Source organism: Clarias gariepinus, chromosome 15, assembly GCF_024256425.1.
Source record: "Clarias gariepinus isolate MV-2021 ecotype Netherlands chromosome 15, CGAR_prim_01v2, whole genome shotgun sequence".
Lineage (NCBI taxonomy): Eukaryota > Metazoa > Chordata > Actinopteri > Siluriformes > Clariidae > Clarias > Clarias gariepinus.
This window is the reverse complement of record NC_071114.1, coordinates 23,061,873-23,076,558: the sequence shown is the minus strand read 5'-3', so window position 1 is coordinate 23,076,558 and position 14,686 is coordinate 23,061,873. Positions and strand designations below refer to the sequence as shown.

At 37.3% G+C, this 14,686-nt stretch overlaps 1 protein-coding gene across 1 annotated transcript in view; it reads right to left on the bottom strand.

Moving 5' to 3' along the window:
- Window positions 1-3,567, bottom strand: part of igf1rb (insulin-like growth factor 1b receptor) — a 90,033-nt gene extending 86,466 nt beyond the window's left edge. Inside the window, exon 1 of the mRNA XM_053512742.1 lies at window positions 2,478-3,567. Coding sequence (XP_053368717.1) covers window positions 2,478-2,577 — 100 coding nt within the window. The 5' untranslated portion in view covers window positions 2,578-3,567. The remainder of the gene's footprint in view (window positions 1-2,477) is intronic.
- Window positions 3,568-14,686: the final 11,119 nt, after the last annotated feature.

Here is a 14,686-nt window from a genome sequence, read left to right as displayed (position 1 = left end):
TGTGCGCGTGTGTATGAATGCGTGTGTGCATGTTAACATTTGTGATGTGTACGTGTGTAGAATAGGCCAAAGGTGCTGGAAAAAAGGAAACAAACTATGATGTCACTGAACTTGATGTCACTGAAAGGGTCACTCAATATAATGTCACACAATGTTATTAACCACATTTAAGGCAAGTTTAAGGCATACTCTCGGCTGACCCATTTGAGATATCAAAAATCCCTTTACAATTTTGCATCAATGTCTTTAGATCACATTGGGTTGGTGGCGATCGTATAAATTCCCAAGGAGGAGTATATCAAAATCCATTGGGTGCGTTTTGGCAAAAGACACAAAATAACTGACTTCCTGTTGAGTTGGGCCCATAACATGCAGTTCGGCTCAATGAGCTCTAAACCGAGTTTCATGTGCATCAGCAAGTGTGTATGTGCTATGCAGCAAAATCTTGTGTGGGGGCCTGTGAGGGCCCTGTGCCACACTGCTCTCAATCATCCTAATGGCAGCAAATTCCAACCTGTCTCTTAATTTTCATAAGTTATTAAGTATGTTAAGACCCCTTAGGAAAAAAAAAGAGGGTCCTGCTTGGGCTCTAACTATATGTTATGAGAATATTTCTATTTTATTACACACTGCAGGTTTATATCTACATTACTGCAAGCAATATTTATTTTTCCCTTTTTGTCTTGAGAAAACTAATCCAAATATTTTCCTTCGAGATAAATGATGCTTTCTTATTTTAACATTCAACCATAATAATTAAACACTAGGCATGTTAATGATTATTGCCATTAACAGCTTTACTGAATAAAAATGTATTAACAGATAATGCTTGTTTTGGATAATAATGCTCCGTATGTATCAAATTAATTTATAGACCACAAGAGGGAGCAGTTGCAGTTCAAAGTTTAAACAAGAACGTATTGATGATCAGAATTGATCTTGTTTTCAATTCATTGTTGAATGTGTTTTCGCAATAATGCCCAAAATTTATAATGATGCAAATAAAAGCATAAAGTGGCAGTTTAAACGGTTTGTTGAAATTTATAAAGAAATGACACTGTGGTTTTACGCTCAGTTATCCTTTTCTCAAAATAAATAAAAGTTTGGAGTTTTCTCTAGTTAGACAGTTTTCTACCAAACACCACTTTTCCTGTTCCACTACATGTATTTATGAACAATTTATACACTTAACTTTTCTGTCATTATTGCATAAATTCTGCGAGGAAATGTAAGCGCTTTTCACAAATAGTTTCACTTTGTCTCTCCCCCCCAAAGTTAGACAGTTTTCTACCTAAATTAGTCAATCGTCAAACCTGACTCAACAGCATTTATCTAGAAAGAACTTATGTCCTGATGTTCTTGCTCTCATTCTCTCTCCTTCTCTATGTTTTTGCATAAAATCCTCAGAGAAAAAGAAGCTGTGGAAGCTGTCCCCAAACAGGTTATTTTAGATAGTTTATCATCATATTGTTATGTACCTGACCTGGGGTCATCAGATACAGTTCCAGTCAAACGTTTGGACAGAAGTTTGGATTTATTTATTCTCCACATTCTATAACAACATTTATAACATACTTTTTTCAAAAGTATGACATAACAGATGTCATTGCATAATTAAATAACAACAGGCAGTTTTTATTGTAACACAAAGGTCAGCTGTATTGGAATAGTTCTTGTAAGAACAGTATTGTCAAGTGCATTTGTAAAACTCATTAAGCACCATGATGAAACTGGCTCTCATGAAAAACCATCCCAGGAAAGCAAGACCAAAACTTCAAGTTCATTTAGAGTTACCAGCCTCAAAAAGAGAGCATAAGTAGCAGTCATCTCAAACTTAACTGCTTAAAGGAGATTATTCAGCATTGTTTTACGATACAAATCAGAAAAGACAGTGGAATAAGAAGGTGTGTCCAAACTTGTGACTGGTAGTGTATATCTCACTCACTCATCGTTTATACCACTTTATTCGGTATTCAGGGTCACCTGGGTGCTGGAGCCTATCTCAGGAGACTTAGGGCATGAGGCAGAGTAGCCCCTGGACAGGCTGCCAATCCACTGCAGGCAACACACACACTAAAACCAATTTGGGAACGCCATTTAGCCTAATCTGCTTGTCGTTAGACCGTGGGAGAACACCCACCAAGCACGGGGAAACTACATGCACACAGACCCGAGCGGAAATCAAACCCGGCCCCTGGAGCTGCAAGGCAGCAGTGCTAACCACCAAGCCACCATTAGTGGACATCTGATAAGACAGACTTTAACAGGGAATTATAGAAAACCTTCAAAAGGAGGACATTTTATCTCCCAAAAGCGCTGATTTCTGCTCAGCAAGCAATTCCACTCAGATCATCAGACACAAGTCATAGAACAAAAACAGCAGCTGGAGAACAAAGCCAAACTTTTCCATTAGGATTCACTGAACTTTTCTCAAAGTGTTTTAACTCCCTAGTGTGTGTGTGTGCGTGTGTACTTACTTCCATCATTTGAGGACCACTGGCAGTGAACTGAGAGGGACAGCAGCAGCAGTGCACAGAATAAGGACAAATCCTTAGTCCTGGATGTCCAACACCTCATTCCTGTAAACACTGAGGGGGGGGAGTAACTAAAGAAAAAAATAATAATGGCACCTATACAATAAATAGCCAGCTAACTGATTATAATTGTCTTTCAATTATCTGTCTGGACTTTTCGTGTCCTTGGTAACTGGGGGGGGAAAAAAGGTTTAACTCTCTCTCTCACACACACACGCGCGCACACACAGTCTCGCTAGCTTGGCTTTTTTAGCCTGGTGCGTAAAGGAATTTCTAACGGAGACCAGCTAGCTTAGCCGGGTTTAGCTCGCCTTTGACTTCAGCATGGAGTTCGGTCACTGAGCTAGCTGGATACTGATACTCGAAGTCGTTTTCAGACGCTAGCCGATGTATATCCGAATTCCCGCACAAGATGACGAATAAATTTGAAAGCCCGCATCCTCTGACTCCATTTCTTTGCGGGGCTAGCTGAGCACCGAGCCGAACCGAGCTGAGCTGAGCTAGCCGCCTTTAGCTGGTCCAACGGAAAATGCCCGTGCGCTCGGCGAGCTAACGGCTAACTAGCAGAGGGAGACGCTGGATATTGAGGCTCGCGCATACACTAGAGCGAGGCGCTTAATTTTCATCCGAACACGGCAACTTTTTTAACTTGGTAACTTGTCCGGGTGAAGCCTAGAACGACTTAGAAAAAAAAAAGGCAAAATGAAATAATCCAGAAAATGTGTGAAAGCAGTGTGGAAATAATCGCCGTTTTCTTTTGCCTCCCTCTCCTCTCCGCGTCTCTCCTCGCGTTCCCACTCGGGTCCGTGATTTTGAATCGGTAGCTCCTCTTCGGTTAGCAAGAACCGCTAGTTTCTGACGAGCTAGGTGTTTATTTTCCACGCAGGAACGAACACTGAGCGATTAAACACACGACAGAGCTACAGCGGTGTGCTGCTCGCTGATGTTATTATCTCCATCACCGTTATGATCTCCGATAAGCGCTGAGTAAAGTGGAGCTCCTGTTATCGCAGCTCCGGCGCTGTAAACAAGCCTCGATTTCTCATACTCACTCACACACATACGCACATATACACACACCGCGTTAGTGGGTTACGTTGGATTCAGGTGATGGGAAAATCCTGGAACGGATCGCGAATAGGATTCGTGGGAATGTTGAGCTGAGTTTAAGATCACAGGTCGAAAACAACACTTATATACCTAAACGTGAGGATGTTTTGATGACACTATCCACAAGCAACAGTTTTAAAAAAAATTGTTGATTTTTGTTTATTTAGTTTTTGATTATTGTAATATAAGTTATATTTTGAGATGCACTGTACAGATTTCTTTACATCCATCCGTCTGTGACTTACATTAATAATCTGTAGACCAGACTAGGAACCAGGGAGGACACTGGTGATTATCATTGTATTTATTCCCATTTTACAATGGTGGAACGACCTCTGGTCAACATTCAAACACTATTTTTGGGAACACCAATTAGAATGTCTTTAGACTGTTAGAGGAAACCGGAGTACCTGGAGGAAACCCACCAAGCATGGGGAGAACAGGCAAACTCCATACACAAAGGCGGGTTGGGAATCGAACCCATACCCTGGCGGTGCAAAGCGACAGTACTAACCACTCAGCCACAATAAGTGTATAAGAATTTTATTAACAAATTTGTTTATAACAAGTGTCTGAATTTTAAAACCAGAATTAAAATATTTATTTAGTTAAAACTGTGTACAGCATAAAAAATCCCTCAAAATAAATTAGTTAAAAAGAAGATACAATTCTTTTAATATGTTCTTTTAATTTCTCTTAAACATTTCTACAGAGCCTATGAACGTCTAGATCATTGATCAGTTGCAAAACAAGGTAATGAAGGTGAGAATAATCCTCACGATTAACCACAATGTTAGTTTAAAAGAGCTTAAAATAACATAAATATGTTTGAGTCTGATGCTGACACTTAAATGTCATACAGTGAAACCTCGCGAGTAACGCAGTTTGTGAGTGTTCTGCAGACAAAGGATTTTTAATAAATTTTGACCTTAAAAACACACACACACCACACTTTCCACAGAAACACTGCTTTGTTGCGGTTCTTTTCACAGGTAAAGTTCAGGTTAATTAGTTTTATTTTTACTTTACAGCAGTGATTCCGTTAGTATGCGCTCACGCGAGTGTCATTAGCGATGTTACTTGTTAATTCTTCCGATAAAGCAGTCTTTCCATTAGTTTTTTTTTTTTTTTTTTTTCAAAGACAAATGCTATTATTTGTACAGAGACTGTATTTTTACATTTTTAAACCCTCCCCAACCAACCCCGAACATACTGCCTAATATTAATGATGACATTGATTAAAATATAAAGATGAATATACAATAGTTAAATAACAACGGGAAAAAAAAAAATATATATACATATATATATATATAAATAAATAATAATAATAAAAATAAAATAAAATAGAATAAAAAAATAATAATAATTAAAAAAAAGAAAAAGGAAAAAGAAAAAAAAATAATAATAATAAATATATACATATATACATATACATACACATATACACACATATATATATATATATATATATATACACATATACACATACATATACACACACATACATACACACATACATAAATAATTACAAATGGAAAAAGTTAAAATAAAATAAATAAATGAATAGATACATGAATAGATAACTTAAACTGGATACCATAATCAGGAATATTACAAAGTCAAGGAAGTACCTTTATGGCAGTAAAATATGATAATAAGGGTTGCCAGACATAAGAGAATTTATGGGAACCTCTGATTGAATATTTAATCTTTTCTAGATGTAGGTATAACATCAGATCCCGAAGCCATTGTGATACTTTAGGTGGATTTGTAGATTTCCAATGTAATAAAATTTGTCTGCGAGCCAATAAGGATGCAAAGGCAATGATATTTAGTTGTCTTTTAGTCAAATTTGATTCATCACCTGGAACACCAAATATTGCTAATTCTGCACATGGCTTTAGTGGTGCTTCACACACTTTGGAAAGTGTATCAAATATAGTTGACCAGTAAGCAGTAAGTGTGGGGCATGCCCAAAACATGTGAGTCAAGTCTGCTTCACCTGTGTGACACCTAATACAGGTCTTGTCAAAAGCAGGATTAAAGGAGGCAATCCGTGTTCTGCTTAAGTGCATACGGTGCAATACCTTAAACTGTATTAAACTCAGTCGGGCACAAGTAGTACTACCGTTCACTCTAAAGAGGGCATTCCTCCAAAATTCCTCTGAGAATTGCATACTGAGCCCGCTCTCCCACAGTCTTTCCATTAGTGTGTATGTGTTTGAAACTCAAATAAAAGAGGAAGGAGGTTTACCGTGTAAGATGAGAAAAGGGAGGGATAGGGTTCTGATTCCCCCTTTCCTCTTACTTTAACTTCACACACATACACACACACAAACACCTATCTGTCGGGATTTATTTTTACTTTTTCTAAAGGTAAAGTGCAGGTTAATTTGTTTTATTTTTACTTTATATTTTGTATTTATATACAAATAATAAATTTAAAGAATACAAAGAATAATTTAAGTTTCCATTATTTCTTACAGAGGAATTTGCTTTGATTGAAGAGTGTTTTGAAATACAAGCCCGCTCCTGAAATTAATTATGCTCATAATCCAAAGTTCCACTGTACTTAAATATTTGTGACACTGTATTGGCTAAACATTGCCAAACTGTGCTAAAAACACTACACTTTCAGTCCCGTCTTGGTGCTCTAGAATATTGGCTCACGTTTCACGCTCAGTAAAGATGTAACCAATCATAGATGAGCCCCAGGTCTTAAGCAATCATAATGCAAAAGGCACGATTTCAGGAAAAAAATCAGGAAAGCATAACAACCATAACCTCTAATAAGCTTGCGCTTTGGGTAAAAAAAAAATCAAACCCTGTTTTTAATTATTTTTTCAATTGAAATTGAAATGAAATAATAAAAAATAGAGTACTTGGAAAGACATCTAATTCACATGTGATTTTAGAAATGGAGATGCTCCACACATTTTAGCAAAAAAAGAATGCACACACATATACACACAGGTCCAAAGTAAATATGATGAAGCCAGTATTTATGCCTCAGCATTTGCATGTTTCTTCTTCAATTCTTCAAATATTAAAGTCATCCCTGATCACATGAATAAGTGCCCCTTATTTGTACTATAAGTGTTTTATATACTGAACCCATAAAGGGACATGTGAGCATGAAAAAATATACAACTTATATAAAAAATTTTTTTTTAAATATAATATCAGTCCCAATTGTGCAAAGAATAAAATAGAATCAAAGATTTCAGATATTAAGCAATGTATGATGATAGTACTCCACATTTTTAAATGCAGTGGGGAATTTAATCGGTAAGTAAATTGTACAATAGCGCAGCTGCTTCCTAACAGTCAGTATCAATGTTTGGTTTAAATGTTTGGCTAAAGTAGAAGCTGTTTATGTTCCTATAACATTCCAATTGAATGTTCAATAATTAATTTTTATTTTCTGAATAAAAGACACATTGCTTTTGTAAAACATTACAGCTAATGTATTAGAAGTCAGATTCTATTATCACGTATGTTACAGCATATATATATATATATATATATATATATATATAATAGTACTTGGAAAGACATCAACATATATATATATATATATATATATATATATATATATATATATATATATATATATATATATGCTGTCATTACCTCACCAGCTTCCCTATTGTTCCATCTTATCTTACTAAAATCATATTTTTAAGAAAAAAAGCTTAGGTTGTCATGTTCATGGGAAGGCAAAAAGTGCACTTTTCTGATGATTTGCTTGTTGTGGAGAGCTTACTGTCAAAAAGCACTGACACTGGAGACTCCTTCCAGAACAATTTATATACATTTTACCATATCAGCAATCTAATTATAAGATTCTCTTATTATTAGAGTCTCTGTGACTGTCCTGTTAAAACAGAAACATTGTTGTAAAACATTGTTGTATTTGAATGGGCATATTAATATAAACCTGTGATTTGTATTACAGGCATCACTACTGTCCGAGCTGCTGTTATGGAAAATTAATTAGCACCTACTTACTAATAAGATTTATGAATTTGGCAGTACTGTGGCATATTATAGATAAAACCTGTTAAAAGACAATGTTCAGCACAGAACCACAATAGCATCCACAAAGTCTATGATATGAGAGATAATTTCTCTAATTCCTTGTTTTAATTATTCTATTTCTAGTTTCCTATTCAAAAAGTCCCTTCATACAAGCTCTTTTGAAAGTTTAAAAACTCTGTTATTATTGTGGAAATCTTGCATAAAAGCTTTCATACTCTGTGAAACAATATCCCAAACTAAATAAGAAATGCTGTATTCTGCTGTGCAGGACTGCAATCCATTTGAATCCAATAAAAAGAATTCAGCTAACATTACTTCACATCAAATCTAACTAAGCACTAGATGGGTAATTTCCTTTAGATATGCTCTATAACATTCTAAATGAGGACAAGTGAGGTAATTGAAGAAAAAATAAAGGTTACACTTAATGCAGTGTATGATGTTATAAGGCAAAGGAAGCACAAATGCAGTAAGTACACACATTCTTCATTCATGATTGTGACGAACAAAAAAGAAGCACCTTAAACCCAGTAGGTTGTGATATTAGTGTCTTATTGGTTTAAATCACACTACCGGGTCTTCCAAGAGTCCAAAGACATGCTGTGTATGTTGACTGGCATTTCAAAATAACTTGTAGCATATAACTGGGTGGGGAGTGAGTGTGTGCATGTGCTCTGTGATGGATTGGCCTGGCCTCGTGCCATAAGTTTCCTGACCCCCAGTGACTCCGGATGGATGGATGGATGGATGGATGGATGGATGGATACTTTATTGATTTCAAAAGAAATTCCAGATATCTAGCAGCAATAGAGACAGTAACACAACGACAGGTTCGTAGATGTGATTGCACACTGTATATTTTACATCTAGTCACTAGGCATAGGGTAAAGTGAGAACTGACCAAAAGCTACCTGTGCAATGCTAAGAACAAAAACTACAAGATGTATAAAAGCAATATAAATAAAGCCTATAAGTCACATGGTATAATAATAATTTTTAAAAGGCATACATGAATAATACTGTACTAATAGGTGAAATGAAGTGAAATGCAGTGCAACCTTGACGTGCAATTGTATTTATGACAAAAGGCCTCCAGGCCTCCTCTGATAGGATAAGCGCTACATACAATAGATGTATGGATTGTGACATGTCTTCAATGGAATTACCTCTTCAATGGAAAGCCTCCTATTTACAAAGAAATACACTGATCAGCCATAAAATGAAAACAGTTTTGTTCAAGACTGTTGCAGGCGTGGTGTGGTGTTTGGCACTGTAATGTTAGCGATGGACCCTATGGGTGCTATGGGTTCCAGGATGGGGTCTTTATGCATCAGACTTGTTTGCCCGGTGTGTTCTATGGATGCTTGGTCGGATTAAGATCTGGGGAATTTGAAGAATGTATCAACAACCTTTCAACCAACTTTCTTTGCTTTCTAAGCCCAAGACACAGCAGGCTGTGCAGCACTGGGTGAATTTGATTTAGTTCACCTGGTGGTGGTGTTAGTGTTGTTGAAATCTTTTGCTATCTAGCTAACTAACCTGATAGATTTAAATTGTACAAAAGTTTTTACAGATGTAAGTGTAATTATTAATTTTAATAGTATACAAGTATTTATTATCAGAAAAATAAATACTTGTATACTACTGACTTTTGAAACTGTCGTTTGTAAGGATGAAAAGTAGACAGCTACAAAATGTAGCAATCAAAGCTGCTTTGAGACACCAGACAAGTCTTTTTCTTCTCCACTCGTGTGAATTAATAACCTTCTTCGTCTTCTGGGATTGAAAACATTATTTTTCTTGGAAACTGAAAGAACAAAACCTATTTTGTTGTGGCATTATCTTTTCACTTTGATTCAGGTCAACGGTTTATTCGGTCCTTTTTCTATGTGTCCTCCTGAAATGACTTTCTTAGAAATTGTTTTTGTTGCTTGTCTGTTTATAAATTTAATCTTATGTAAGGCTTTTTTTTTTTAAACCACAGGTATTAATCACAGCGTCGGTCATTAATTCAAATAAAACTTTGTCTGGCCCAACATTCAATGACTTACATTATTTTTTCTACCATAAGGAAATTAAGTGCATTATGTACATTGTGTGTGTGTGTGTGTGTGTGTGTGTGTGTGTGTGTGTGTGTGTGTGTGTGTGTGTGTGTGTGTGTGTTTGATCTGGCCCTATAGGAGTGCGTAAATTCAGTAAAAAGATACAATAGGTTTGAGTAACGTAATCAGATACCCAGGCAACCCCGCGTTCAGTTTAGTAATAATAATTTAGGATTAAGATTCAGTTATTTGTCACATGTACTGGAGAGGTACATGTACATGTCTTAATTAGGTAGTTAAGGTCAGAGTACAGGCTCAGCCAGAATACAGCACCCTCAGAGCAGATAGGATTGATTACCTACCAATTACTTACTTGGTGGGTTTCCTCTGTGTACTCTGCTTTCTCCATGCTGTCCAAAGACATAAGGAATAGGCTAACTGCTGTTGCCTGTACCATGTGCATCTGTGTGCCCTGCAATGGACTGGTACACTGTCTAGGGTCTCATGCCTAAAGTCTCAAGGGAGATAGGCTCCAGGCCCCTATACAAGATAAGTGATATAGAAAATAAAGATGAATACTAATGTATCGAAGAAGCTCGATCGAACATACTATTTACTTATACAGCTTATACAGCAGCCGTTATGTTCAGCACATCATCTTTTCTAGGGATAATCTTTAGAATTTAAACCTTTTAAAAAAAAAAAAAAAAAATCCAGCTTACTTTTACTCTACAAATAACTTCAAACTAAGTTACAGAAGTGACTCATGCATGACTCAGCCCATATGGACTACAAATATAGGAAGCTGACTAAGCCTGACTGAAACTGTGATCATTTAGCCAAATTTAGGTGCTCTTCTACTTAACATCTAGAAGCCTTAAGGCTGAAAGCCGAACAAAAAAAGATTCCGTGTTATTTCAGAATAATGCATTATTTATATTTAACATATCCGTGCATATGGACTTGGGTGAAGGTTATTTTTATTTCTCTGGTCTGGACTCGCTGGTAGTAGGACATGATGATTTCTGCTTGAGAGCAAAAGCAGAATGACACCAGAAAGTGGCACTCAAAGTAGGTGGGCCTGCACGCTGTCATTCCTATGAGTCAAATGCAAGCGGACAGGCCAAACACCCGGGGAAGCGGAGGGGGATGGGGTAAAGCTGGCATACATACTCACACAAAGACAGACACAGAGGCAAAATTTGGGCTCAGCGAAAGCTTCCATCACTGTACTTGTAGTCTTGGGTGGTCAGTGATGTCCGGTCCTTTGTTTAATGTCTGTGTGAGAGAGAGACCGTGTGTTTGTTCTTGTTTTGTCCCACTAATTCTAGGAATACAAGTGGAGCTCACATACATGTGCCAAGCTACAGCATTAAAATAATTCTTTTGTGCTCTACATTTAGGCAGAAGAAAGTCTTTAGTAATTATGTAGATAATCAAATCTGTCAGAGATTATACGTCAGAAAAACAAAACAAAAAACCCAAAACAAAACAGCCTTCTTTGTTTTCAAACAGCGAGGACCACCAACGTCCAGGCAAATTTCACCCCGTTTGCTCCTCTCTAGTAAAAAACGTGCTCTATACCACAATATATACAGTATATGTATATATATAGAAACTAAATGTAGCTCAGTAATGTGCTTTAACCATGCATTCTATATTTGGCCTTGGTTTTCGCTAACAGGTGTTTTTGTAATTTCCTTCTCTAATAATACTAGCCCAATGCACACTATTAAAACCCTATATCTATATATCACGCTATAGAACCCTCATAGAACCCTAATAGAACCCTAATAGAACCCTATTCTAATAGATTGCTCTTCAGTGGTATTTAGAAGCGAATTAATTTCCTTTTGAGGCCTCTCGAGGTTTCTTCTTCGTGTCATCTCTGGGTGTTTTCCATCGCTGCTGTTCCATTACGGATCTAGGTCTAAATCCGGATTTCTGTAAAGTTGCTTAGTGACAGTCTATTGTTAAAAGCGCCATACGAATATAATTGAACTGAATTGAACAAATTCTTTGATGCTTGGAACAACCATCAGAGTAATGGTATTGTACCTGAGGGAATAAATATAATAGTAGGTAAAAAGTGGTCATGATAAATATTGATTGTGTAATATAGACTATTTAGTGTTTATTATTCTTTATGTTTTGTAAAAAATATTGACATAAATAAATTGGACTTTTCGAAATAAAATATTTTATTATTTTTGAAAATTGCTACACTTTCACTCAATCATAATCTTTACTGCTTTATCCTGTATTCAGGGTTGCGGTGGGCCTGGAGGCCATCCCAGGAAACTTAGGGCACGAGGAGGGGTACACTCTGGACAGGGTGCCAATCCATTCATTGGGAGGAAACCGGAGTATCCGGAGGAAACCCACCAAGCACAGGGAGAACATGCAAATTCCACACTGAGACAGGAATCGAACCCGGACCCTGGATGTGCAAGGCAACAGTGCCAACCACTACACCACAGTGCCGCCTAAAAGTGATACAATTTTCTTTTTTATTTGCAAAGTCTGTTAGCAGATTTTAGCTGAACAGCAGGAATAACAGAGGAGGGCAGGTTATCAGGGACGGGACTTGTAGGACGATTTTCACACACACACACACACACTAAGGGATTGGGAATCACTGCTGTCTGGCTCACGGATTACATACATGGTCTAAATAACGGATTACATTTTTCACAAAGTAACTAAATAACCGAGTACTTAAATGGCGGACCTAACAGGTTAGATTACTCGTTACATCAAAAAAGTAATCCAAGTACTCTAACGTTACATCCCAACACTGCACGTCACACACATATGGCATACTTATTGTTGTTTTTGGGCATGGGTGAGCCTAAAATCATGGAAAGGAGTAGACATTTTTTTAAAAATAATATCAGTTTTGTAGTGAGCTTTGCCTTTGTCTACTTTGTAAATAGTCTGTTAAACTTTATTGCTACTAAAGAGGTCTTAGCCTTTCGGGGAAATGCAGTGATCATTCTACAAAAGTAAGCCATATAGACTAGAGTATGTGCATACACACATATATGGATCAGTCATAAGAGTAAAACTATTAACGTTAAAACCACCTAGTCTTTTGTTTCCCCTTGTGCCACTGGGGCAGCTCTGGCCCCTCGGGGTGTGGCTCTGCAGGGTCTCTAGATTGTGTTGTGATGTCTGGCACCAAGACATTGCCAGCGGATCCTTTGAGTGCTGTGGGTTGCGGGGTGAGGCCCCTAGTAATCAAACTTGTTTGTCCAGCTTGTCCAATAGGTAGTCGATGGGATTGGGATCAGGCTGGGCAGATAGCCTTTGGCTCTTTGTCTGCTGGGCCCCGTGTGGCACAGTGTGATGCGCTCGGTGCTCTTTTTCCTTTCTGTTACGGCCAGCATTGGCTTTTTGTGCGAAATAGACCAGGCTGGCTTTGTTTAGCACAGTTACCGTATGGGTGAGCTTTGGGTGCTCATGACACCCATGATCCTGTCACCAGTTTTTAAATATATATATATATATATATATATATATATATATATATATATATATATATATATATTTACCACACCTCGTGCCCTAAGTCTCCTGGGATAGGCTCCAGGCCCCCCATGACCCTGAATACAGCGGTATAGACAATGAATGAGTGATGAAGAAACTGAAATTCTGTTTGTTTGTCTGTTTGGGCGGTGGGCAGTGTTTGACCCGTGGGCGGTGGACAGCCAGTGTTTGTACAGGTAGTCCTTTCACAGGCGTGTCACAGGCGTTCCCAGGCGAATGTCAGCTTTTATGTCATACTGTGGGTGTGTGACGGGTATACCTCACCGAATATCACTGTAGGAAGCGTCAGACTGAGGGCATGTCTTTGTGTACCTTGTCACTGAATGTAACAGTAGGCAGGGCAGAAGTTGACCGCACTCTCCATTCACAGATTAATGGTAGATCGCAGGCGGCAGGATCTGAATGTTGGCGGAGCCACTAGCCCTCTAGCATAAACTGTTAGGATTTAGGTTCTTATTAAGACAACTTTCTAATCTGATACGTTAGAAGGTGTTCCTTCCTGTTCCTTTTGTATGAATGCATGACAGGCTACAGTTGCAGTAATCAAGGAATTATGAGATAGTAAGCAACAAAGCACAAACACCGCTGCACATACAGACATATATGCATAGAATGAGAGGGCAAAGAGCCTGACACAGCTGGACGCTATCTTGTAAGCGGCAACTTTTTATCAGAGCAAACAAGCAGCAATCCAACTTTTAACCTTTGTTTTTTTATTCTTGAAAGAATCATTATCTGAAGTATTAATTGTCCCAAAAAGAGGCAAAGCTTTATGAATATCATCTTGTGTGTGTCACACCTACAGCGGTCAGGTGATATCATCTTGCAGTTATTCCAATATTATTTATTTATTTATTTATTTATTTTTCAATGTGGTCTAATCTAGCTTTCTTTAAAAAAAAAAAAAAAAAAGTTTGGACACCCCATACATTATCAGTTCTATATTAGAAACTTCAGTGGGACTTGTACGACATAAAATCTACCAAAACTACATGTATGACATTATATGTTTTATCTCATTATACACTTGAACAGCTGAGGGTTAAGGGCCTTGCTCAAGGGCCCAACAGTGGTAACTTGGTGGTGGAACCTGGGACCTTCCAATCTTTGTCCAATGTCACCACTGAACTACCCCTGACCACAAACTAAGCCGAATCATAAACAGGTGATTGTTTCTGTAAGAAGATGTTTATTTAAGAGTAAAAAAAAAAAAACTTTTGTAATAATCTATATGTTAGAAAAGTCTAACAGGACAGAGGATTTTGCAGTTTTAAATGTTACTTTTCTTGATAACATTTAATCAATTATTATTATTTTATTACTAAATGCTGTGGTATAGAAGAAATAAATCAGATTGAGATATGTGTTATTGGAGAATAATCAGTCATCACTCATGTTTTCATCACA